Below are 26,791 nucleotides of genomic sequence, written 5' to 3' on the forward strand. Positions count from 1 at the left end.
AAAATGAAACCTTAAAACCCCTTTACCTCATCCCTTGAGCCTTCTTCCATGGCTCAACTTCACTCCCTCCCACAGGATGCAGTCCTTCAGGGACAGACTGCTCCAGCACAGATCCCCTGTGGGGTCACAAGTCCTGACAGCAAACCTGCTCCAGCGTGGGCTCCTCTCTCCACAGGTCCTGACAGAAGCCTGACCCTGCATGGGCTTCTCATAGCATCACAGCCTTCTTCAGGAATCTTCCTGCTCTGGCATGGGGTCTTCCCTGGGCTGCAGGGGGACAGCCTGCCTCATCATGGGGTCTTCCCTGCAGGAAAATCTCTGCTCTGGTGCCTAGAGCACTTCCTCACGGGTCCTCTGCACGGACCTCGGTGCGCGCAGAAGAGCGGGTATGTTCCTGTCATATATTCTCACTCCTCTCTTCCAGCTGCTATTGTGCAGACTTTAGGAAGAACACATCAAGCATATGTGAAGCAATGAACGTACGCAGGGAGAGAACCACCTCAATTCCAAGCAGCAATCCCTCAAATCTCAGCCTATCAATACCGCCAACAGTCCGGACGCTTTCATAGAGGGTATGTGCACTGCTGGGCGGACCCCGGGGTCCGGCTCGGCAGCTCTATTGGGCCGCTGTCTCGTCAGTCACCGGGAAGGGGGGGCTGTCGGCGGCTCTGTTCTGTTTCCCGGGCGCTTGCGCGATTCCCGCGGGCGTTTCCCGGGGGGCGCGCGCTCTGCCCGCGGGGCCGGCCCTGGGCCGCTGCCGTGTCCATGGAGCGGCGCCGTGGGAGGGGCCGGAGGCCGCGGCAGGGGCGGCTCGGCGGGGCCGGCTGACGGCACTGCGGGCGCTGCAGAGCCGGACAGGCCCGCACCGCCCAGCCCAGCCCAGCCCAGCCCAGCCCAGCCCAGTCCAGTCCAGCCCAGCCCAGCCCAGCCCAGCCGCGTCCCCGCGGATGGGGTGAGGGCAGCGGCTCGGCCATGGCCAGCAGCGGCCCCGAGGAGGGGGAGGCGGTGGCGGGGGAGGAACAAGCCCTGAGGAAGCTGGTCGTCCGGCTCCAGAACGTCCAGGAGAGGAAGCGGCTGGAGACGCTGGTGCAGACCCTGAGCGACCTGCTGGAGCTGGCGGCCCGGCAGAGCGGTGAGCGCCCTGCCCTGCCCTGCCCTGCCCGGCCCCGCCGAGTGCCGCCCGCCCGCCCGCCGCTGGTCGCTAACGCGGTCTGTCTGTCTGTCTGTCTGTCTGTCTGTCCCCCACAGCTCCCCGGCTCTTCAGCGGCAAAAACGTCCACGTGCCCGTGCTGCTGGTGGTGGATCTGTACCCGGGAGCGGCGGGCGTGCAGCAGGTCAGGACCGGGCAGGGCGAGGGCCGGGGACGCTCCGTGGGATGCGCCGAGCGCTTCGGCCCCTTCCCGGGTTAGAAGTTGTTGTTCCGCTTGTTGATTTCTCCTTAACTTGCTTTCTCATGGGCCGCTTCTTGAAGTGTTGTGATCTGTAGAAGGGCGCTGTCACCGCTGGCGTTTAAAGGGACCAAGTGCTCCAGGTCTTTGCAGACGCCACTTGGCTGCGTCTCTGTTTAAACGGCAAAAGGAGGCGAAGTAGAAAATAAAAATTAAGCGATGTGAATACTGTGTGCTGTAGGGTTCTGAATTACCAAGAATGTTATCTAATATAATTTTGACGTGTCAATATTGAATTTTGCCATGGTTACACAAAGTTCCGAAAAGCAGAATTTTACAATATGTATTCATATATGTGCAGCCCTATCCTTGTACTAGCACAGCTTTTTAAAGGGAGGAGGGAATCTTTTATCTAAGAGTAAGTTCTGCAGTTTAAGGTTCTGCCTGCTCCTGTAACTCAGCACTGGCCCATTTGGATTAGGTGTGGCACTTGCACGATTTGATGTTGTACTTATGGTACAGCTGCCAAACTTGTCATACAAAACAACTCCATCCTGGCAAGCATTTATTAAATTTCTGACTATGATATGCTTAAAGGATGTTTATAAACTCCAGGCTTCTTTGCAACTCTTTTTTTTTTTTTTATTATTAAGCCCATTTGTATGGTAACAGTATTTTTTAACATGTTTTGTTTTTTCAATTCACCTAGAAGGCAAAACATAAATTACACTGCAAATGCCTCTTAAATAGTAGTATATTTTAAGGAGTTTTGTGTTTTGTCGGTTTGGAGGGTTTTTGTTTGTTTGTTTGTTTTTTTCTAATAGACCTTAGCTAAAGGCCAAAAGCTCAAAATTCAGATTAAAATATGAAGCTGTGTTTGTGTGGTGGTTAATCTGGAATACAGTGATTTGAGGTTTTCTTTTGAGACTAAATATTTGTGCAGTGTCTGGAGTTTTTACTTATTTTACTATTTAATTGTCAGGTTGTTAAGAAATACAGAAAAATGAATCAGCAGTTATTTTCAAGATAAAGCATATTATATATATATATAGCAATTTACAAAACCTCTACCTAGAAGTTTAGACTAGGAAATAAAACATATGAAATCCAACCACACCAAGCAGTAGGTGTGAAATGACAGCACAAGACTCTCAGAATTGCATAAGGAAGATAGTGATTGTTTAATTTACGTTTTAACTGTGTTGAAATACCTCATTCCAAATTAATGCATTTAAAATTTATTATAATCTTCTATCTGCCTACATTTGCAGTCAAACAGTGTTTCAGTGTAGAAGTTCTGGAGCTCCTTTGCATTACTGTCTTGTGTTGGAGTATGAAATTCATAGCCAGTGCAAAGCTCAAATCCTGTTCCTCATAAAAGGTCTTAGGCAACTCTTCCTTCACATTCAGTTCTGCTATTTACAAACATTCTCAATATGTTAGCAGAGCTCTCTCTTCTTGCTTCATTCACTGCTATTTGTTTACAGTCTTTGTGAATACACAATTCTCACTTTACAGCAGTGATGAAGTAATGAGGTCCTGATTACAGTGAAGTCTCTTTGCACTACCAATGAATTTTCATTGAATAAATGAATTAAACAACCTCTTTTGCTTTCAGCATTATAAAAAAATTGTCTCACATAAGAGAATAAAGGCAGTAAGAGACACAGCTGAAGCGAGAATTTTCTTTACCTACCCTCCTTAACTAGTTACAAAGCATAAGGTGGTGCTGCTGCTCCACTGACTTGTACAAAGTAGGTTTCCATAGTAGATCAATATTGCAAGTACTAGTGCAAGTCAGACTGCAGGCATAAACCCTGCAAGCTTCTTCAGAAGTAGGAAGGTACTGGTCTGGAAAGTCAATGGTGCTTGAAAGTAAAATAGGCGTCCTTAAGTAAATATGGTTGTTTTCTGCAGTTGCTTTGGCAATGACTGGAGCAGCTTAGAAACTCTACAGCAAAATAAGAGTACACTTGAGTAAAGAGCAGTCAGCAGAGGTTTATTGTCTCACATAGAAGGGGTGACCTAATGTAGTATAAATTCATTGCATGCTAGAAACAGAAGGGGTCTGATTTAAAAATAAAGAGTTTCAGTGCTGCCACCAAGTGTTTCTGTGGGACCTGTTTAAGTGTTTATAAGGACATCTTTGTTTACTTATCCCCCCTTCCCTGTAACCTTTAGGATTTCTATTATTTAAAAGACTCTGACTTTCTTACATAGTTATTGAACAGCTAATAAGTTCTCTGTTATCTCAGGTTGTGATTGTAATATTGAAAAATAGACTACATATCAGCAGGGCAGATATTTCCATTGGTCTTCTCTAGATCCACCATTTTTATAGTTGTCAATAGTTGTGAGTCCTAACAATCCAAATAAAAATGTTCAACGGGAATATGAATTTCATCAGAAACAGTTTTAATACAAAAAGGAATCTTCTAAAGTTATTAAGCAAGTTTTCATCAGTTAGGATGTCCAGAAGTGGGACTTTTAAAAAAAAATCTTTTCTAAGAAATACACAGTTTGTGAATTAATAGTCACCTCTACAATGTTTCTGAGATTTGTACCTGACTGACTGTCACTGATAGACTTTTATCTTGGGGAGGACTGATGCTTGGCAAGACTATTTGTTGTACCTACATTTAGTCAGGGCTCAGTTATGCAGACTAGCCCTGTCATCCTGAATGTCCATAGTACATGATTTGTAGCTCATGTAGAGCAAGCCAGCTTGCTTTCCAAGGAAGCAGAGAGCATGGAAATTGGCTTGTGGTAAAGATCAATCTATAGGCATTAAGATTGTAATTTGGCTCTGCAAATCTGAACTCATACAGAAACAAAACTACTGCAGATAGCATGAGCATAGCCCATGTAAACAAGTACGTAAAAGACAAAAGCAGAATTCTGATTCCCAGGGAGCTGCAACAGCTTTTTCCTACTCTCCAAAGCTGTCAGCTGTCTAGATTGAAGCCTCTGCTGTTCCTTTGGGTGACTCTACACTACCAAACCTGTAATTCCATGTCTCTAGTCTTACTGATTGCAGGGTTAGGGATCATGCACTTTCTGTGAACTTCACTGTTAAACTCTTTGAAGGTAGCCATTTACATTCCTGTTGTTGGCTGTCCCATCTTGACTCCTTTGCTTTACATAACTCTTCTGTGGAAAACTGATCCAGTTACACATATAGTTTTTGTGCCATACTTATCTTCTGGTTTGACCCTATTCTTAAAGTACACAGGCCTGCTTCCACCTTTTTATTTATTTATTTATTTATTTATATGATCAAGGAAGCTTTTATGCCTTATTATAATTCCTCTTTGTAAAATCTGCTTCGTCTTGGCTTTTGACATTTCACTACTTCTCTTTCAATACAGAGCAGAGTTCTTGCTCATCAGTTAATTATTTGCACAGATTTTGCTTACTGTGTCCTCACTGCAGCCCATTCAATCATATCAGCCTGAAGGCATTCATAAGACAGCAGCTTTCTCCAATACAGATCATAGAGGAACATTTTTAGGTTTGGCATTATTTACAGATGTTTGAAAGTCAAAGAATTTGCATAGAATGAAACATGTAGTTATTAGGAACAAATATATTGGGATTAGTATTATTTCATTCCTTATGAACTCAAAATTTCCACTGCCTTCATTACATTTTGAAAGCACACAGTATTGATGATTGATAGCAAGCATATGAAATATGTGCTATTGTTTATATATCTCATCCCTATTTAAATCATTGAACACCTTTAAAAACCTATACTTTATCCTTATAATTTGCAATTAAATGGCAAATTCTTATGGAAACTCACATTCTTCAATAAAGGTGGACCTTTAATAGTGCAGAGCTCTTTCCTAGCCCATGATGACGTACTGTGGATTCCATCATATTTTCTGTCTGTCAGCATCTCATATAACTGTGTGCCCTTTATCCTCAAACAGTGCTGAAGCAGATTGAAAGTGGTGTCTTCCTACAAGCAATGCATTCAGAATCATTATCTTCTATGTTTTACCTCCATCTTTTAACTTTTCATGCCGTTTGTCTTGTCTTGTGTCAATTAATTTTCCCGTAGGGATTTAGCTAGGTAACTTTTCAAAACAGCTGTCTTCCAAAAGTCAAGAATATTAGAAGATAGCGTATAAATTCCAAGCAGAGTATCTATTCTAAAATAGCTGCATTTTTATTTTACAGATGGGTTGGTCACTTCTTTGTAAATTAATAGAAATTTGTCCAAGCACTCTACAGAACCTAGCTCCTAAGGATGTTGGGAAGGACTGGGAAGTCCTGGGTGTCCACCAGTAAGTATTTTGTATGCAAAGAGTCTGTCAGAATGCTTGATTATTGTGGCAGCATATATATATGCAATGAAATGTATTTATATATCGTTATTGCATCAGCTTCTTTTTTTGTGAGTTTCTTCAGCCTTCAGAATGGGAAAGTCACTCCAGCAGGGACCTTATCTGTGTATATAAATACTTGATGGACAAAGTAAAGGTGACTGTGCCAGGCTTTTCTTGGTGACACTCAGTGACAGAATGAGAAGCAATGAGACCAAATTGAAATACAGGAAATTCCACTCAAACATAAAAAAAAAAACAACCAAGCAACCTTTTTGACAGATGCAGTATTGCCTGAATGGTTGTGTGTGTTCTTTCCAAATGTGAGGAATTGTATCCACAAGCCTAAAGTAATGTAAATCAAGAAGAGGAGGTTTTGTCACACTTAATATTATTGTTTAAAAATCAAGTATTTAAACTGATTGCCTGAACTACCTGTGAAGTCAGTGGACATAATAACCTTTGTAAGGGATGATTTGTTCCATCTTTTTGTTAAGTTATCCTGGAGAAAATTGTGGTTTGGACTTGCTCTTCTCCATCCTTTAACTGTCAAGGGAAGCCTAAGCAAGTGGTTTCTGGATGTTTGTGGTTAGATGGGATGAAAACCCACATAGTTTAGCTGAGTGGTTGTCCAGTAGCACAAATGCTGATTGTAGGTGTAGGTACGATACGAATGGGAGTTAATTTGGGCCTTGATTTGATGTTCTCTACTTGGACAGATTTCTTCCTTCAGGGCTGATAATGACAGCAAGCTGCAGCCTTATAACCAAGTGAACATACCTCTCTAGTCTTCACCAGACCCTTCCTTGGATAGGATAGCATGAAGATGCATTTTGGCTTCTTGGGGTTTTGTTTATTTGTTTGTTTTCTAGTGGCCAGAATACATGGTTGGTAAGGGAATGAACTCCCTTGAAAGATGTGTTGGCAGTTTTTGTTGGAAAGTAAAAGCCATTTGGGTTGCTTTTCATGAGCAAGAAATAACTGAGCTGAAGCTGTACAAGCTAGTTATAATTTCTTTGAGAGCTTAAACGCTTGTTAATTGACTGAAAGTTATTCTGAAAGCTGGAGATATTGCTGTTCATTCTCAGGTCCCAGAAAAATTACATTTTGAGGGCTGATCTTTCCCAAAGCCTCTTCAGAGCCTGCACAGTGCATGTGGTTGAACAAAGCATCCATGTCAAACTTCACTGAAGATCTGATGATAGCACTGCTGTACACAATACCTTCCCACTACCAGTTTTTGCCAACTGTGTATCCCTGTCTGACATGTTGACAGTTTTACGTGCTGTGGAGAAACTTATTCTTAGTGGGGGAGTGGGCTCAGGTGTTTCTGTCAGTACCAAAGGCAGAGCAAGCCAGCTAAATTATATCTCATGTTCCCAGTGCATGGATTGGACCAGAACTGTAGTGAAACAACACCACAAAGAATATGTGCTGTTTGCAGCAAGGCAGGAAACAGTTATGATAGAGAAGAAAAGGTCATTTTTTTTTTCAAGAGATTTTACCTTTTGTGTGTGTGACTGTTTTAGGAGAATAGAAATTTTAAGCTAGAAGAACTGTTTCTTTCTTGTGTCTCAACTATGATCATTGCAGTCATGTTTACAAACAGTAGTTTGCTATTGGTTTAGGTGTTCTTGACAGGCAATGCAATAAATAATTAAATAGTTGCTGCCACTTGAAGAGAAAGGAAGGAAATTCCTTTTAGTGTATTTGCATCCTTTCTACAAGTTTAAAGAGACTTCCTGTTTTGTAATCTTTTATGTTAAACTCTCATACAGTAGAAGAGTTTAGAGAATTTTACATCCTCCTTCTTAGTTATACTTGAAATGGGAGGATATATGCAGGGAATTTTCTAAAGATAAAGGATGTTATATCTCCCGTCAGATTTTGCCTTTTGTGTCTCCTTTGGTCATCATAACTACCACACTAGTGCTACAACAGAGGAGAGATAAACTAGCAACATCATAGTATGAGGGGAAAACAGTGATACATTAATTCCAGCTTATAAAATTAGACTTCAGCAAGACAAACATCATTGCCAGAGTTGGGGAATGAAATTAGAATGAAAATTTAAGTGCTGTTTATGCTCTTCAAGACAGATCAAGATTATGAACTGAAGTATCATGAAGTACTGCACAATCCATTTTTATTAAATATGATATATACAACTCACATTTGAAGTTTATTAATATTGCAGTTCTCTAAAATAATGAAAACTAAAAAAAAGTTTCTTTAGGTGGTTTTTTTTTGTGTGTAAATCTATTTTTATTTAGTTTTTAATGATACAGTCTCTTTTTTTCCCCTTCTTTTGAGATATGCTTCATTCAGTGTGAAAGCTAATCTCACTGTTGCTCTTGTAACATTAAAATTTTTTTGAAAAAATATTGACTTTGCTTTTAAAATTTTATTTATTGAAGAGGTGTTACAGATTTTTGATCACTGTTTTACAGGTGGTAGTTTGAGCAAAATATGTTAAAAATATCAATTGAATTTTAGGTGCCCACTCTGATACATGCCCTGACTTTTGCAGTACTTGGCATTGTTTGTCTCTCTCTGTTTAACAAGTCAGCTGTGGTTGGCTGTGCTGCAGCATTTCTGAGGTTTATGTTCGTGGGTCTCAGGCTGGGCCACACAGAAAGCAGGGCATGTGAAATCAGCAGTGCAGGAAATGTTTCTTTTTAGTGATTTGTCCAGCATCATGTAAATGCTGTATGGTTGGATCCTTAGGTGAGGTAGAGTTCTCCAAGATGCTGTTCAAGTTCTTTAACTGGGAAACTGCTACTTCTCTTCCAACAAATCCATGATTGTTCACTGTAACTGAGCTCTTGCTACAAACAGAGCAGTGCTGTACTGTCCACAGCCCAGCGCTCTGTAGAATAACCACCTCCTGGATGACACTTGTCCACTGTAGAATTAATTTATAACTACCTGAAAATGAAAATAAATTTAAAAAATGATACAGAATTATTTTAGTGAAGTATGATCATAGTTAAAATTTCAACATTATCTCATTGCTAACTTGAAAAAAATATAAATCGAAATAAAAGTTTTTTTAAAAAATTAATTAAGAGCTTTTTAAGCTTTTGCTAGTTTCTGTAATTATTTCTGGATTTATGTAAATGTTAGATTAAAAAATTGTATATGTTAATATTTCTTTAACCATAACTCTTCCCCCCCCTTTTTTTTTTGTTTTTAATTTTTAGGCAGATTCTTAAAATGCTTACAATCCACAAAGGAAATACAAATCTTGCTGTAATAGGACTAAAAGCATTAAATCTACTCCTCATGTCAGGTATTGTGTGTTTTACTTTCCTAGTTTGTCTAAACCTTTAAAACACAGAACTGTGATATAAAGTGTGTGACATGTCAGACCAGAATTTCCTCTCTGTTTTATTCCATGAAATCGCTTGTCATTTGTACTTGTATACAAAATACAAAGTACTGTTTTGCACCTTTTTTACCCAGTTAAGTGTGATTTCAAGGCTGTGAAGAACATGACCGATTAGTTATTGATTAGAACTTGTTATGAGCATAGATACAAATACTTGCTGTTAACTACTTAAGTAAAATAAATAAAGAGTGTTTTCTTACCAAAGTACAAATTTGGTGACATTCTGACTTGCTTCCTTTAGCACTGGCTACTACTTTTGAAAACAGTAAATTATCAATGACTTTTCTGTTTTTCTGCTCTGCAGAGAGAGACCCAATCTTACCATTCTTGATCTTCTGTTGTAATTAAAGAGACAACCTAAGGGAGAGATTCTGCTCATTTTATTCAAGCGAACATATAATATTACAGGTCTTGTTATAAAGCATTACAATAATTAATAATAACAATAATAATAGCAAAATCTGGCTATTGATGAGTTAATTGTAGTCTTTTAATTGTGAGATATTGAAAAGGGTCTGGCTGCAGCTGAAACACTGAAGCAGGCATTATGCATTCTATTGTTACTGCTGTAGTTTGAAAATTGTCATGAAACAGATCTTTTTGCCTACACGTGCTATAGAGTTAATATTTTTTCAAAATTGTTTTAATATTATAAGAGCAACAGTGAGTTTGGCTTTTCAGTCCAGTTTCGGCCAGCAGAGAGGGTGAGAGTGATACAGATGGACTGATTTCATGGTTCACTGTAGTTGACAGGCACATTTCAAATCCCGTATTGTTTTCCTCACAGTGCAGTCCTGCCCCCTTTCTTCCATCAGCTTTACTTAGTGAAACTTCTTAGCTGCAAAAGAGGGGGGGGTCGATGGGTTAATTTTCTACCAGTTTAGAGAGGTGAACTGGCTCACTGAAGAGTCAGAGAAGTACCAAAGCAGTGCCAGGTGGGAGCAAGAGTGGAGAGGGAAAACTGTCTTTTTGACAATAAAGTTTTAGAACATTGGTTCTGTTGTAAAATACTGCCTTAAAAGATAACTTTGTCATGGGTTATGGATTTGAACAGGTGAATTTTAAGGACAGTATTACAGAATTTTAGATTTTAATGGTTAAGTACAGTGCTTCAATGAAAGTTGAGAACTAATCAGTGCAACATGTCATCTCTTCTGCTATTCAGACATAATTGCTTTCCTGCTCTTGGAAGAAGAGGTGGATGTCTTTTCCTTGGTATTTAATGCCATGCACACCTTCCCTAAAAATGAAGAGGTCCAGCAACATGGATGTAAAGCATTACACAAACTTTTTGAGAAAGGTATTTATATCTTGTAGTTTATCATGTTTGAAAAATGTATGGATTGGGAGAGGATGGCAAATGTTGAAATGCACTAAATGAATTTTTGCATTCCAAACTGGTTTGTGTATTATGTGTGTTCTTTAAATGAGTTAGCACAAAACAGATTTTCCAAGCAATATCACAAATTTGCTAAATTAGAGCAATGAATATAACATCTTTTTAAAAAATGAAAATGTGTCTTTATTTCTGACTCTAGATTTAACTGAAAAGCAAGGATTCAACATTGTTCAGTAACACTGGGATAAAAAGTAGTGACATTTGGTTTTAATTCTCAAACCCAGGATTTAAAACAGGATTGAGTGTTTAAAGACTGGTAAATTTTAGTAACATGTGAACAGTTCTAAAATGAAGCAAAATATTTGTACTTTAAAAAATACTTGGTTCTGCTTTTGATCATGATAATACTAAAAGATGATTGTGTATCCTTATGATATTCCTCTGTTTATTCTGAATTTCTGCATGTATTGAATTTCTGCAGAATTCTCAGGAACTGTGTGTGTAATGGCCAGCAGTCCCCTTGTATTGTCTAAATTGAGTTTCTTGTTTCACAATAGTGAGAAATGCCATCACGTGCTGTACTCCTTTGTTTCAAAGATAGTCTCCAGTCCTTCAGATTGGTTCTTTTTGGCACCATTTTATGTTGCTTTTTCTAAGTTTTTCTCCTACATATGTGTGCTTGGAATTATCTTCAGTGTTCCTTCCCCTCTTCCACTCTCCCTAAACACTTTTGTCCTGCTGTGTTTTCTCTTCAGTCTCCGTAAAAGGCTGACTGTGTTAGATTTTCTGTGCCTGTTTTTTGTAAGTGTCTGATTTTTACAGATCTGCCTGGTCTTTTCTACCTCTGTGACACCTTGTCGCAGTGTAATGTGGATATTTGCCTAGCCTTAGCTTGAACCAGACTCAGAAAATGATCCTACTTATGAAATTTAAAAGGTGCTCTTTCTCAGCCTGGGTCAGTCCCCTTATCTGGCTCATTGCACAGCCATGCAGTTATGTCAGTGTGAATAACAGGGACCAGTGGAAAAACCTGAAGCCATTAAAGTAACATACTACTGAAGCATGGCTGAAGTCTTTATGGGAAGAAGTCCATTATCAAAAAAATTTGAGAAATTAAATAAAATCATGGAGTATGAAAAATGACATTCCATCAATTTTTTTTCACTGTATGCTTAGCTTTTCCCTCACTTACATGCTGTCTTGGTTTGGAATATCTGATGTTTGTTCCATGAAAAAAGGTAGAAGACTTTTTCTAAAATACTGATTCACAGGGTAGCATTTAAAAGTCAGGACTCAGTTATATGAAGCGTAGGTTAAAAAGAGGTCTTTATAAAGTAGCTCAGTTTTTAGTAAAAGGAATTGTGGAAGATGGTGTGAATGGAGAGTACCTTACTTTTGGTGAAACACAAAAAATAAATATAAGGAAACTTGATAAAAACAATTGTCTTTTCTCATTAATCATTTCCTCTTATTTCCTCAAAACACACTGTATCTCTTCTTTTTCAATTTAGTTCCAGAAGAGCAGCTGACTGAATTTGTGGAAAGCAAAGATCATACGATCATACTGAAAGTATTTAAAGAGTTTCCAGAGAAAGAAGAGGTGATTCTTCCTGCACTTTATTCATTACATTCCTTAGCTGGTCCACGTAAGTATATTATTAGAAGTTATTTTCAATTCCTCATCTCCCAGAGCATACATCAGCTCACATTGTCTGTGCTTGTAAACAGTAATCTTTGTGTGATTGTAAAAAATCAGTGAGAACTGGTTGGGAGTTGCCAGACAAGTCACTTTTCTGTTTTCTTTGGGAAATACTTTTTTTTCCATGGGGTGTTTTTTGTTTTTAGCCATTAAAAGAGATATCTCTCATAAATAACAGACAAATACTTTCTTCTGTCTGGAGTAAGTAGTAACAGAGATGTTTATCATGATTGTAGAGGCTGAAGTTCAAGATCCTGCCTCGTCGTCTTTTAATACTTGAAAAGTAAGATGTATTTATTGACAAAATAAATCTTCAATGAGTTTGTGTAGCAGGTAAAGAACACTTTTGGCAAAGTCTGTTTGACAAGGGGAAAATTGCCCGTGCAAATTCAATGGCCAGGCCTGGGAAAAGGTATCTGAGCTCAGACACCTGCTCTGATCATTCAGTGGTGGCTGCAATGTCAAGTACTGGTAGCACTATGCACATGATAGTCTTAAAGTGTCCTCAGGTGTTGTGCAGTAAGACTGGAAGAAAATGTCTTTTTTATGTTTTGCCTCTGATAACAGCAGTCCCTGTTCTGGGCAAAATTGGATCCTGAGAAGTGTACTTGATTTGCGTCAATTTGTTAACGGCAATTTGATCTTGTTGACACAGAGGCAGTTTTTGTCAGCTTCCTGCTGGTAGTCACAGTTTTGAGAAGCATAGAGCAGAGTTCTGCTCTCCATGTCTTTCATGAAGTACATAATATTGTGCCTCCTGCAAATGTTTTTCCTTACAAAGCCTTGCTCATACATCCTGTCTGGCTTTGTAGCAACTGTCTTGGCCCTGTGGATGCCACTAAACAAGAACCACATTTCATCAGACCCACATTTCATCAGACTCCAAGATAATTAGTTTCCGTTTCTCAAACTTCTTGCTGTTCCAATCTGTGTTTAAAAAGATAGGTATTTTGTGAGTTAGAAATAATTTTACCCTAGCCCAGAAGTTATTGTTGTTTTCTGGGAAAGAAGATGCCAGATTTTAAGTGCTTTTCGAAACAGTAAATAAAAGTAACAATAGAAGGGCATGAAAAAGACCTCTGTAAAGTAGATATTTAGTACTCTCATTTCTAATATGAAAGATTGAAAATAGCCAGAGAAACAAAGACAGCTTGCACATAAATGTGCAAAGCAAACATTCATACTCTTGGTTTGTGGCATCCCACAAAAACTCAACAAAATATATTTCTTTAAGGCCACAATGGAGAAGTTAATTCACTGGAAGCACACACTGTAACTTATCCAGTAGTAAAATGTCTCCCCACACGCCAAAGTTCCAAAAGAGTACCTCACTATGCCTTCTTTCACTACTACATACATAAACTTTGTCCCAGCTTACATGCCTTGAGAAATTGAAGGGTAAGAGTTTGTTCCAGTGTGGTACAAGAACTCTTTTAAGTAGCCTTGATGGCATGAGAAAATTCCTTGATGGCATGAGAAAATTTCTTTGCTGCTGACTGTCCTCCGAAATCTGTAGTGGAGTGATGGGTGACAGAATGTTAGCCATCTAAATGATAGGCATAGGGAGCCAGCCAGGCTTCTGTTTTTTTTAGTAGGGAGAAAGAGGCACCTCAAGAGGACATTTACCTAACCCTAAACAGGCTGTATGTTACAGCTGGGATGATACACCATACGGAGTGCTCAGATCTTTCCATCACTTACTGAGAGAGCCTAAATTACCACATTCTGGTGGTTAAGATTAAACAAAATCTGTTCCACCTCCTTTTCTCTAGCTTGTTCTGGGAAATGGTGACTCCCTGCAAATGTACCATTGCTTGAGTCTTACAGAATTTAAACATTCATTTCATTGTGCTCCCTTTGTAGTAATAAATTTTGGAATCTTCTGAATGTTTTAATGTGTTCATAATTATCACCTGCAAAATTATATTTTACTGTGAAGTGATGCAATACTGTGGAATATACCTTTAAAAAGGTGATTTCAGTTGAGAATGGCATGATAAATCGCTGTCATATTAAAGCATTGTAAAAGGTACCTTCCTTCACTATCAAATAGAATGCTTCAGAAGTGCTTCCTTCTCAGCTTGCTTTTTCACCTGGAAGGTTATCATTATTTAATATTGAGAGATATATTATTTTGAAGATCTTTAAAAAGACTAATTATCTTTAATAATACAGTTGTGAATATTTTTCTCATGTTGCATCCAGGAAAGCCAAGCTGTTGAAAGAACAATTAAGAAAGTTTATAGACCTCAGCAGAATAATGCTAGCTGCCTTGGAGTCAGTGACAGGACTCCTTTTCATTCATTGGGGTCAAGATTTTGGCCAAGATTTTTGGGGTTCATATTCTTCTCATACCCTGGGTAGACATACTACAAGGATGTTTTCATACACTGTGTTTTAACTACCATGATGCTGTTTTGTCTTGAAGTAATACATATAGGATCTCTCTGTCCTCAGTAAGACTGGATACAGTCTGTCTTTGTACTGGCTCATGTGATTATCCTGTTGGTTTCTGTATCTGGCTTGACTAATAAGCAGTAAATAGGTTGAGAGTGACCAAGCACTGACACAGTTTTCTTGGAGAGGTTGTGAAATTGCCATCCTTGGAGATACTCAGAAGCCATCTGGCCGTGGTCCTGGGCAGCCTGCTCTAGGTGGCCTTGCTTGAGCACATGGATGGTACAAGGTGACCTTTAGAGCTACCTTCCAACATCAATCCTTCTGTGATTCTGTGAAATACAGGATTTGCAGTGACTTTCAAAATATTGCAGGAACAGTAGATGAAAATTTCTGTACCCTCAGTACACAATAGGTGAACAGTAGAATTAATTTAAATTAAAATAATTATTTTTTTTGAAGAAAAAAGTTACATAAGATTAGTTGTGAGGAGGTTCCTGTTACATGGCCTGATATAGAATAGAAGAAATCCATGAATGTTAATACAAACTTTGACCTTAATGAATTATTTCCAGATGTTCATAGTTATTAATATCTTCTCTGGCAATACCAAGAAATAAAGCCACTTTTCTCTCAAGTTGCAAGGCAAAAACTGAAACATAGTTGCAGTTTTCTACATAAATCATTTAACTAGGTCTGAATTTAACTAAGGTCTGAATTAGAATCCAATCAACTTTTCTTTCTTTTTTTTTTTAATTACGAAGCAATTTTTATTTGTTTCTTTCTTTAGCCAGTAATGTTGAAGTGCTCATGTCTGGAGATGTTCGCTGCTACAATGTTATAGTGGAAATGATGGAAAGTTTCCCCAACAGTGAAACAGTTCAGGAAGTGAGTTGCTGTTTGTTGCACAAGCTTACTTTAGGTAAGTTCACAAAGTTGTTTATAGTCAGCTTATTCTGTGTAAGAGTTGGAGTTTAATGGCAGTGTTGCAGGCAACAAGGCTACTAATATTCCAGTTAATCCTCAGGGTGGTGTATAGATCCATGTCTCTAATGATGTAAACATACTGAGGTAACACTGGCCACAGTCAATATGGTATCCTTTTGTGTTAAACATTAGTTAACAGTCAGAAGATGCCATAAACAAGTCAAGTGGAGGGGAAGTAAAGAGGCAAAAAAGGGAGAGAATATAAGAATAGGAAATCAGCAGATCCCATTCTGTGTAAAGTTACTGTAGAAAGGAAGAAAGTTACTTCTGGTTTTCTTTTTTTGAAGTGGAAATGCTGAATGTGTGGGAAAACTGGTGCTACAGAATTACCTGGAAGGTGTTCTTCAAGTCTGTATTTTTCCTTCTGGCAGTGTATTTATTTTCAGAGACCTGTGCTGCATTCCTGACAGTGATGGTGCCTGTCTCAGGGCCCCCTGTGCTGCAGCAGTGAAAGAACCACTGGGTCCTGGACTTGCCTTAAGTACTTTGGTTGTCTGGGCTTACATGGGCTTGTGTCACATCAAGAAAAATTATGCCAGTGGCAAAATGTTTTGCCTCTTAGCAACTCTGTACTCTCACTTGTGAATATAATAAAGTGATCTGAGCAGTTGCCAAGAACCACGTAATAGGAAGTTCAAATAGGAATAAATATGTTTTTCCCCCTGCTGCATGCAAAACCATTGTGAGCAGCTGCCTGAGCAGCCCTCACTCCATCGCTGGTTCTTCATCAAGGACTCAGCCAAGGTCTTTCTCATGAGTTAGACTTCCCAATTCTTGCAGGTGGTGGCCTGACGCTACTGCAGATGGTGGTACCAGTGCATGACTCCCCTTAAGCAAGTTAGTCTCATCCTTTCACCACCTGTTTCTGCTTTTTTGTGCAGATATTGTAAAAAATACAGATCAGACTTAAGTGCAACCCAGAGCAACTTCCAGTTCCCCTTCAGAAAGCCAAATACAATTTTCAAGGAAATGTGGTGGCTACTCAGGTGGTATTTGCAGGGTTTTTTTGGCAAGAGGTGATGCTGCCCTTGACTAGTTTCCTGTGCAAGGCTAACTGAAGATAGGCAGGGAAACCAAGCACTTGTGGGGACACAGCAACTTGGTTGACGTGCCTTGGTCTTTCCCTGTTTTCAGCCTGTTTTTAATCACACATCTGTCATGTGTTTATACTCACCAACAAGTGAGAGTGGCAGAAAAGCAACCACAAGATCCATTTCTTCTTTCAGTGAACAGATGCCCCTTAATAAAGAACAACTTTAGGAGAGTTATGGAAGAGGTGTCACATAGTTAGGGAAAGAGGCGTGAAATTGCTGAGTGCTCCTGAAAATAGTCTGGAAGATTTCCATCTAGCCAGTGTGACTTCTTGAATTTTTCTGGTGGACACTGTCTTCCTAAACCCTTGTTAACTGGCAGTGAAATGGTAAAGTCAGCATCTACCAGCTTCTGAAATCACCATTGCTCAGTTTTGCTAAGCTGGTAATGACTATCCTAGATTTGACTCTTTGGAATTTTAATTGGCTGATACCTGTTTGGCCAGCCACAAGTCCAACAGAATTACTCATCAATTAGCCTAAGATTATTAAATCTTTTCGGTAAGTAATGCATTTACACAAACATACCATTTCCATTAAAATACAGTAGGAAACACCAATGCTGATATAACGTGACCACGCTACTAATCTTTCACATTGCTAGTGTGATTTTCATTTTGCTAATGAAGATTTAAACAAAACTGAATATCAAAATAGAAACTATAGCTATCAAATTATATTTGAGTGTTGCTCTGGTTTTTTATGCATGATACATGTTTTTACAACAAACATGGAAGTTATTTTAATTTGCTTGCTTTTTGGAGAGTTCCTTATATTCAACCCATAACAAAATACTGTACAATAGATAATAATAGTTATGTTTTAAATATATTTATCATCAAAAGGTAGTGCTTTCTGCTATTCCAGAATGTATGTATTTATAATGCTGACCTTGATCTATTTAATGAGGAGGGGAAAAACAGAGAGTAAACTACAGTTAAATGACTTGCTTCATAGGATAAATTAAATCACTGTAAGAATTCAGGACCAGGACTGCATTTCCTTCCTGGTAGGAAGTCTGCAAGTGATACAGTAACTGTATTTTTCTTATTTTGATGACAATGTGTACTTCATTTTGCATTAAACCTCTATCTTTTGTAAAAAATATAGAAACAAAAACCTCAAAAAGAACCTAGATCCCAACTGTTTTTTGTCCTTGACCTATTCTTTCCATAAATAAAATGTCGTGCTGAGCCCTGTAATAAGAAGCATAGTGTTTGCTACAAAGTTTGTGCATTGTGTGCCAAGAAATTTATGTTATATGCGTGTAAAGCTCTAGAAATGTGTTTATATTCATTTAATATCTTATGTGTTTTCAGGAAATTTTTTCAACATCCTTGTGTTACATAAGGTTCCAGAAGTCATTGTGAAGGCTGTTGCAGCATATCCTGAAAATGCAAAGTTACAAGCTGCAGCTCTCAGTTGTTTAGCTCTTCTAAGTGAGTAAATCTCTGCAGTTGTTAGTTTTTTCATTCTGGTAGTTTCCTGTAATAATTTCAAACTCCATTTCTTTAACACAAAAGCCCCAGGCAAGATAGGTTTCACAGAGCTAGATTTCCTACATGCTTACTGTTTGTTGTTTTACTTTGAGAAAGCTGTGTTCATATCATATCCCCAACATCTTCACAGTGTTCAGAGCTGGTAAGTTGTGTTGACAGATCTGAACAAAACAAACTGTTTATTCCTAGGCAAATATTGAATAATCCCTAGTTAACATAAAATCTCTAGTAATAGTAACACTGATTTGGTGCTGTGTTTGCCAGGTATGATAGTACTCATATTGTGGCAGTTGATAGCAACACAGAATCAGTGCTTGTGCTTGTGTTCTGAAGTCAATTAAAAGATTTAAACTTTTCCTTGAGTACACTTCAGGTATTATTTTGAAACAGAGGTTAGATAGTGGCAAAAAGCTAAGAATCTGATCCTTTGTCTTTGACTAATTGTCCCATACAAAAGTCAGTAGAAATTCTGTTTAAGAGTCCCCAAAATAGCAAAGATTAGAAATCAGTACACACTCCATTATGCCTCAGATATTATGGTCAGTGTTGGTATCTTTTTCTTCCCTTAAATGCTGAGAAAATCACAGGTATGAAATGATTTATTTTAAATTCTCTTGCACTTTCTGGGATGAGATATTTCTCTCTTAGCAACTACAATTTGCATTTTGTTTTTTAATGGCATTCCTTCAGAGTGCTGATGGCTCTGTAATAAGTGGTTACATGCAAATGGTTCACAGTTATATTCTATGTTTGTGGTATTCTGTATGTAAATACAAAATAGTACATGCAGGGGAAAAAAGTACATGCAGGTCTTTTCAGCCAAAGCCTTGACTGATCCATAACTATGCAACTCATTTACTACACTAAAGTTTTTTCTCCCTTTATAACCTTAAAGACATTTTTCGAATCTGTCATAGAGCTTATGTCAAAAGATTTCTCCCTTCCCAGAAAAGGCTTATCTTCCCACTGATTTTTGCACTTTGGCAGCATGAGCACCTCCATGACTACAGGAAGGTTTAGCCATAAGTGTTTTGTTTTCACAGTAAGAATTTATTGTAAATATTTTATATTTCAAGCTGAAACAATATTCTTAAACCGGGACTTGGAGGAAAGAAAAGAAGAGGAGGAGGAAGAAAAATTATGCTGGTTGGAAGCATGTTACAGAGCGTTAGAACTGCACCGAAAAAATACAGATGTGCTGGTGAGAATTTCTGGATGATGGGAGTGTGGGAAGACTACGTTATATATTGAATAAAATGTTTAGCAACATCCTTTTCTCACACATATTCTCAGGCAAAAAAAGCTTTAAGGAGTGGATTAGATTTAGAATAAATCTTACCTTTCTTGCCTTTCTTATCTTTGATCATCTTAAGAAGTTTCAGTTACTCCTTTGGATCAAATGTTGGTAGTTAAGATAAAACTTGTTACCTGAAACTTTGACCATGCAAAGATTGTTGTTTACATGCCTCCTGTGTGTCCAGCAGCCAAACATAGGCCCATCAGCAGAAGAATTAGTCTTGGCCTAAAATAGGTATCAAAATGAAAAATCAAATAATGAGAATGTGGCACATGTTTGTAACTCAGGCCTATTCCAGCTCTATACATTTTGTTCTATTTCTACATAAAGCACCTGATACCTTTGTTTTGGACTGAAAAGCAGTCAAACTATTTAAGTTTTTTCATATGTCTTAATCTTCTATAGGTATATTTTCATAATATTTTTTTCTCTGTTTATATTTAGGAGGCTGCATGCTGGGCTTTGAAAAATTTGTTTCTATATCAACACAACCTTCATGAGAAGATTGGAGATGGAGATAATCAGTCAGTGTTATCTTGAACTGGATTTTTGGAAATGAAAGAAATGAGTGCCTATTGTTAGGCAATTCGGGGGTTCATGTTTCAGTTATTTTTAGTTTTAGTTTTGTTTCCTAATATGTGATTTATATATTTATATATATGTTTATATATTTAAATATGTTTTCTAACATATGATTAAATGCATGATGATCTACAAAGTTTCTTCAAAAGTGTGCTAACCTTGGCTCAGGCAAAACTGCTGGTGTTTTAGTAAAGAGTCAAAACACAGCCTATTAGAACTAATTTTTACAGTTTACAAGGAATTTTGTCTTCAGTTGCAACAAGGATAAAGAATGTGAGAATTGGGAAGGTAGACAAGATTAAGATATCTAGCATGTAAGGAGTGTGGAAAAGCAGTGCTCTTTTCCACAAATCAGATGAAAGGGCATTGTAGAGGGAATGCTGCCTAATCAGGTAGAATCTAGGCATGGATAAGTAACAGATTTCCATTTTACTTTTTTTTTTTTTTTTTTTACTTTTTACATTTTCCATTTTACTTTTTTTCTCAGAGTTGCTTAAAATTTTAGTCATTCAATTTTTAGTAAGCCTATTTTTACCCCTTTCTGGGCCTCAAGTCACTTGGAAAGCATGGTTCCAAGTGAAATCAGTGAGGTTCAGGCTAGACAAAGTTGCATACATTACAAAGGGCTTTCTGTCAACTATTACTCTGGTAACATGTTAGAAGCCAAGAACAATCATCTGAAAAGTTCATTATGTCGTATAATACCTTTTCAGGATACTGCAATTTTGAAGTAACTTCTGTGATGCAGTCAATGTGCAGTGATATTTTTTCTCTCCGAAAGGTTCCCAGTAGACAGAGCAGTGATGCTCTCCATGCTGATGCACTCCTCTTCAAAAGAAGTGTTTCAGGCAGCTGCCAGTACCCTGGCAATTCTGTCACAACAAAACGGTAAGGGACTTTCATTATCTTTACTTTCTAATTCAGCAGAAAGTTATTGCATTTATATTAAAGAGAATTTAGTGTGCTGTTGAATGAATACAATATTCCCTGTGATTCCCTGATGCTGTTGTGTTCAGTAGGAAGTTTGTTCCTTGCTTTGAAAAAGCTGTTGTTGGCTAGTATCAAAAGGTATGTGGAAGTAAAGAGTTCTCTGCTGGTTCATGTGTTGCAATTGCTACTTTTTGGAGCAGGAGACATGAGAAGAGTGTGTTCTCTCTGTATGCTTGTTTAAATATTTATTGTATGTTTGAATTTCGTCACGAGCAGCATTTGTTGAAAATCACGTGAATAAGGAATACAGCCCAACAAATACCATCTTCTTGCCTGTCATGGGAGATTTGAACAGTCCTGTGGACTTCAGTGAATCAAATTGTGTAGAAAGTTAAGCATGTGCATGACAGTTTTCAAGATTGCTTTAGTCCTGATTGTGTCCCTAACATGGTTTCCTAACTTTTTTCAGTTTACAGACCCCCTCAAAATTTTTCAGTGGAGATGTGGACCCCTGGGTAGAGTATTTAAGCCTATTAAGACAGTTGGCCTGCTTTTATTAGCAGAATCCTTTGAAATGGTTATGGACCTCAAGTGGTTTGCAGACTGCACGTTGAAAACCACTGGGTAGATAGGAAGAAAAAGCCTAGCAGTTAATTACCATTTTCTAGGTGAGAAAGCACTGTTCTATCACTAGTTTACTGAGCCATCCACATAAAACCTAACACTTAAAAGGTTTTATAGTTATTTATGAGATCAATATCTATCTGTATTGAGAACTAGATCTCATAAATGTATGCATACTATTATCATATAGCAGGTACATATACTTGTTACTGACAAGCGGGCCTCTGATTCCTTTTGGAAATCTAAAGCAAGTTTTTCTTTTGTCTTTTTTTATTATTCCTTTTTTACCCCTAAATGAATGTGCTTACAGCAGAAATGATAGACATAAAGAAGCTTAGTAAAATGCTCTGTTGATTGAACTAACCATTTGAAATTAATGTACTGGACTGGGAATAACAAGATTTGGTGGTAGTTACTATGATAATTTAGAATGTTTTTAGAGTGTTCTGATTTGCGTTGGTTAGCTATGACATGTGCTTGGATATTTGAATTTTAAAAAATGAATTAATAAAGTCAGTAGAGTGAAATAATTTCATTTTTGAAGCTTTATTATGGAAGTTTAAAGGTTTTTTCAGAGTTCTAAATTATAGCTTTCCTACATGATCACAGAGTGCAATTACAAGGAAAAAACATAAGAATAAACATTTTTGAAAATAAAAATGGTTCAACATATTCTCCTTCCAATATGCTAACTTTATGTATGTAAAAATAGCAGATGTATAGAAACTTATTAGATGATTGGGAATTACAATCTATTTGCTTGAGCTGTGCAAACAGAAGTCAGCTTCAGCTCAAATTGTTTCCCATTCTAATTTACACTATAATATGTGTGTTTGGTGAGGGGAAAAACTGAAAAAAATTAGGGGAAAAAAGCAATTCTGTTGGTTTTGAGAACTACACATAAAGAAAGATTTACTTATAGCATGCTTGCTATTTTGTGTTGTAGTAAATATTAGGAAGACACTTCTGGCAAAAGGCATACACATGAATGTTTTGGATATAATGAGGAAACACCCAAATTCTCCTGAAGTAGTTGAAAGTGCCTGCAGGATTCTGAATCGTGTTTTCGAAGGAAGGTAATATAATTAGAAATGCGTGTCCAATCCCAAAGCAAAGGTTTGTGAGCTTCAGTGCTGTAAGCAATTGCATGTAAATTATTGACTGTTTCACTGATACTAAATTGACCACAGGCTGACAGCCCTATTTAAGACATGGAATTTTGTAAGCCCTGCAGTCAAATACCCAGGTGGATGTGTGTAGGGAGAGGCACATTCTTCTCTTCATGGTTCTTGAGCAGTGAGATTTGAATAGACTATCCCTGGGTGGTCTCCCCTCCTGTTACCCACACTGAATTCCATTGAGAGCTAAGAAGTTTCTGACAATATCAACTTAATAACATTATGTTAATATTACTTTTGCATTGGCTAGGATGGAATTATTTACATAGAATGAATTAATGGAATGGCATGAAAATAATTTGCTATGATGAAGAAAAATGCCGTAGCTTAATTTATATTTCGTAGCTGAAATCACATTTGCAGTATTCTAAAGGGTTATCACACAGTATTAATTGAGGAAGCCAATACATGTACAATTTAGAAATGCCTTCTTTTTATTCATTTAATAAACAATATTTTCAGTTTTCCTCATCTGGATATAATGACAGTAGCAGTATCAGAAGTTGTAAAAGCCATGAGGAAACATGAAAAATCACTCTCTGTACAACTGGAAGCACTTCGAGTCCTTTTACACTTTATGATGCCTGGTAAGTCATCCAAAGTCATACACCAAATCAGAGAATAGAATCAGCTGGTTTTTAGTCTTTCTTATCTAATGGGACTGCCTTTAGCGGGACTTCAAAAAATTATTGCAGTTTCTGTACATGGCAGAGAAGAGCTTTAAATCTTTAGGAACATATAAGATGGAGGCAAATTTTTGAGCTATTGAAGGTAAGAGACCAAAATTATCAATGCTGATTTCCTCTTGATTTAAAGATATAAAATATACAATTATATACTATTTTCTACCAAAACCAAGAAACCAAACTGACAAGCTTAGAAATTCCTTTCCTTAAAAACCTCTTTAATGGCAATCCAGAGGGGGGAAAAATGTTGTTTGGTGGAATTCAGGTATAGTTTTAACTCTTTTTATCGGTGTACTCCTGTATATCCTGCTTTTTTCCTCTGATATTAAGCATGAGAGTACAGACATGGGATACTGATTTTTTTTCAGAACAACTTTTTGCGAGTATCACTCTGCAGTTTTAGTTGAACATTTACAAAACCAGTAACTCTGAAAATAGTAACATGGTTAATATGCACACTGATGGCAGGTTTTCAGATTCCTTCTATTGTTTGTGTTATAATCCTAATATTTTCCTTTTTTTTCCAATGAAAAGCAGGATTAAGACTTGATATATATATTCTAACATGTAGGCAGCGTGATTTGTTTACCAGTATCCTGGAAGGGGGGCCCTTCTAAAGTGTAATCAGACACAGAGAAAGCCAACTGGATGTTGGAACTTGCAGGTTAATTAGGGAATAAAAAAGTAGTTTATAGGAAAAATAGCAATCAGAACAAATATGAATGCTGAAGTGACTTTTAAAGGATTTCTGAGTACTTTCTCTAGTGTCACTTGAGTGCAAGTGCCAAAAGCTACAACAAAGGTAAATCTGAAAGACCTTTTTCTGTTCTTTTATATGTGGTCACATTCCACTTAATGTCATCTGTGTGTAAAATTTGTCCTATGATGTGCTGCCAAGTGAGCAAGGACAAATAGTTCATAGCTTCTCCATAGTGTCTCCTTTCCAGAAGGAAGAGGCATTCTGAAGTAGGTATCAGGAACACCAAGAGACTCCATAGCTCAAGAAAGTAATATATTGAAAAGTACCTTAGGCCAAATTCTTTGGCATGATTTTGTATTTTTATAGTAAGCAGTGAGCAAACATGTGGTGAAATCGTCCCTTCAAACTGAATATACTCACATTACAGTGTAAATCTGGAGGGATTCCAGTCTCTGATACAATGTTATGAAAATGTCATAAGATCTGAAATACGCCCTCTGAGTCACCTCTGTGTTAAATTTGATTGTTAGGTTGTTATATGAGGTTAATACTGGGAAGAATATGAAATCTGCTGTTCTGAGGAAAGCTGTTTTCTGTTGTTGCAGATACAAAGCACGAACACCAGAATGGTTCTTCCAGAGACGTGGGAGATGCTGCTTTTGCACTTACAGTGAAAGTCATTAAAAGCCAGTGTCTCTTGGAGGGAACTCACTCATTGGTGCTTAATGCTTTGAACAGGGTATAGTTAAAGCTTTATTCTAATGGATATTGTCATTATTTTACAGTTGTAATGGTGAAGCATTTGTAAGTTTTAGTTCTGCATTGATTTTCCTATTGATTTGTTAAAATTAATCTTAACTCCTGAGTTTTAATGATCTTCTGGAGTTTCTTCTTACTTTCTTTCCTGGAGTGTATTAGATGATCCTTTATACAGTAACTCTAAAGGATATTTATAAAAACAAAGCTCATTTTTTTTAAAACATACAGTTTATTTGTGATTTATTTTTTTTTAAGGGACTAGTGTATACATGTCCTCATCCCTACACCTCAACTACACATAGAACTTAGTGGACAACTCAGTTGTCTCCATTCCTTTCATTGGCCAATTCTATAAATTTTTCCAGCCACTGGAAACCAGAATGTTCACAGTGCCTTGAAGGGGAAGCTGAAAAATGAAAGGCTGAAGCAGACTCAGTCTATACAAAGGAAATACTGGGCAGTTTGCATGGCAAATAAACTTTAAATCCTAGTGATTGGAAAGGTTTAACTTCATGGCCTTTGGAAGAATCCCATCTCTGCGAGGTTTTCAAGCTTCATATAACTACAATCAAAAAGTATTAATTCATAATTTTTTAAAAGTCTCTCAAGAATTTTAAGCTTGCCAAACAGCTTCAGTCAAGGAAACTTATGTCTCTTACATTTTTTACAGAAGTCAGAGCAAGTAACGTATCAGTGAAAGAGTTCTAGAGTGTCTAAAGGACATTTCTTGACCTGAAGATATCAGATATAGGAATTAACAAGGGAGGTAAAATAATTTTTGATTAGGGAAGGTATTACAGTGTTCAGTGCTTTGTGACCATCCTGATTGCATTTTCCAGCCCAGCTGGTTTGTGTTTTGGGGTACTGCAGTGTCAACCAGAAGGGCTAAAAATTGACACATTTTAACGAAAACTACAGACAGAATAAGGAGGAAGATGGGCATGACTCCACTGAAATAATTTTGCAGATTTGCAAGTCACAGTGACAGCTGTGACACTCTCAGATCTAGGCCTCATCTAGGTTTCCTCCATCTAGAAGTGGGGGGAAATTGGGAAAAAATATCACAAATAGCCTATTGAATTGCTATATAATAAACCGAAAATACTAAAAATCTTGATGAGGTGTGATAATAGGTATGTTGTTTCATATCTTTTTATTTTCGTATTTTTTCAGTTGCCATCATGTTAATCACCTGTGCTAGTTCTGAAAAAAACCAAACATATTTTTGTTCCTTTTTAACCACAAAAGAAGTACATTTTCTCCCTCTTATTGTCCTAAAAAAATGGTATGAACTTATCGATGGTTGTACTGAAAACTTGAGGGAAAAAAAAATCCCACTCTTGGTCAGAAACGTAGCTAGGGAATATTTTCAAAATCAAAGGTGAAAATCTGTGGGTTACGAGCAGCTGAAACTGATGGTTGATAAGGAAATCTTTTTGAGATTGTGATTATTGTTATTTATTGTCACATCAGATGTAATTTCACATACTTATGAGGAACAGTCACTTGTTCTTACAGAACAGCTTTAAGAACAAGCAGCTCTTCTGTTACCATTGTAAGCAGAATAAACTTCATCTGATTTTATATTCCTTTCTTCATTAGTTTATTGGAAATCCTAGCATTCAGAAGTGTGGATTAAAACTACTTGCTTCTGTAGCTGAGTGCACTGGTGCACTAGAAATCTTAATCCAGCAAGGAGCTACTGACACTGTGCTCCACACCCTACAGATGTATCCAGACGAACAAGGTAGGGAAGGTCTTTTGTCAGTAGAATGACATGGTAGGAGGGTCTGATTAACCTTAGAGGCTCTAACTGGTTTATTGCCCTCTTTAGTGCTGGATGTCATGTAGGTTGTCTATAGCTCTCTTTAGTGCTGGATGTGATGTAGGTTGTCTGTAGCTCTCTTTAGTGC

The 26,791-nt window shown here is 37.7% G+C and overlaps 1 protein-coding gene across 1 annotated transcript in view; it reads left to right on the forward strand.

The window, feature by feature from the left end:
• Nucleotides 1–801: 801 nt before the first annotated feature.
• LRRK2 (leucine rich repeat kinase 2) overlaps nucleotides 802–26,791 on the forward strand; it is a 64,542-nt gene continuing 38,552 nt past the window's right edge. Inside the window, exons 1-16 of the mRNA XM_027639997.1 lie at nucleotides 802–902; nucleotides 934–1,132; nucleotides 1,249–1,334; nucleotides 5,574–5,680; nucleotides 8,923–9,011; nucleotides 10,276–10,410; nucleotides 11,961–12,095; nucleotides 15,336–15,467; nucleotides 17,943–18,062; nucleotides 19,199–19,323; nucleotides 19,864–19,943; nucleotides 20,783–20,889; nucleotides 22,502–22,631; nucleotides 23,196–23,320; nucleotides 24,725–24,858; nucleotides 26,481–26,625. Coding sequence (XP_027495798.1) covers nucleotides 973–1,132; nucleotides 1,249–1,334; nucleotides 5,574–5,680; nucleotides 8,923–9,011; nucleotides 10,276–10,410; nucleotides 11,961–12,095; nucleotides 15,336–15,467; nucleotides 17,943–18,062; nucleotides 19,199–19,323; nucleotides 19,864–19,943; nucleotides 20,783–20,889; nucleotides 22,502–22,631; nucleotides 23,196–23,320; nucleotides 24,725–24,858; nucleotides 26,481–26,625 — 1,810 coding nt within the window. The 5' untranslated portion in view covers nucleotides 802–902; nucleotides 934–972. The remainder of the gene's footprint in view (nucleotides 903–933; nucleotides 1,133–1,248; nucleotides 1,335–5,573; nucleotides 5,681–8,922; nucleotides 9,012–10,275; nucleotides 10,411–11,960; nucleotides 12,096–15,335; nucleotides 15,468–17,942; nucleotides 18,063–19,198; nucleotides 19,324–19,863; nucleotides 19,944–20,782; nucleotides 20,890–22,501; nucleotides 22,632–23,195; nucleotides 23,321–24,724; nucleotides 24,859–26,480; nucleotides 26,626–26,791) is intronic.

The sequence above is a fragment of the Corapipo altera genome, unplaced genomic scaffold (assembly GCF_003945725.1).
Source record: "Corapipo altera isolate COAL_440 unplaced genomic scaffold, ASM394572v1 1b, whole genome shotgun sequence".
NCBI classification, from domain to species: domain Eukaryota; kingdom Metazoa; phylum Chordata; class Aves; order Passeriformes; family Pipridae; genus Corapipo; species Corapipo altera.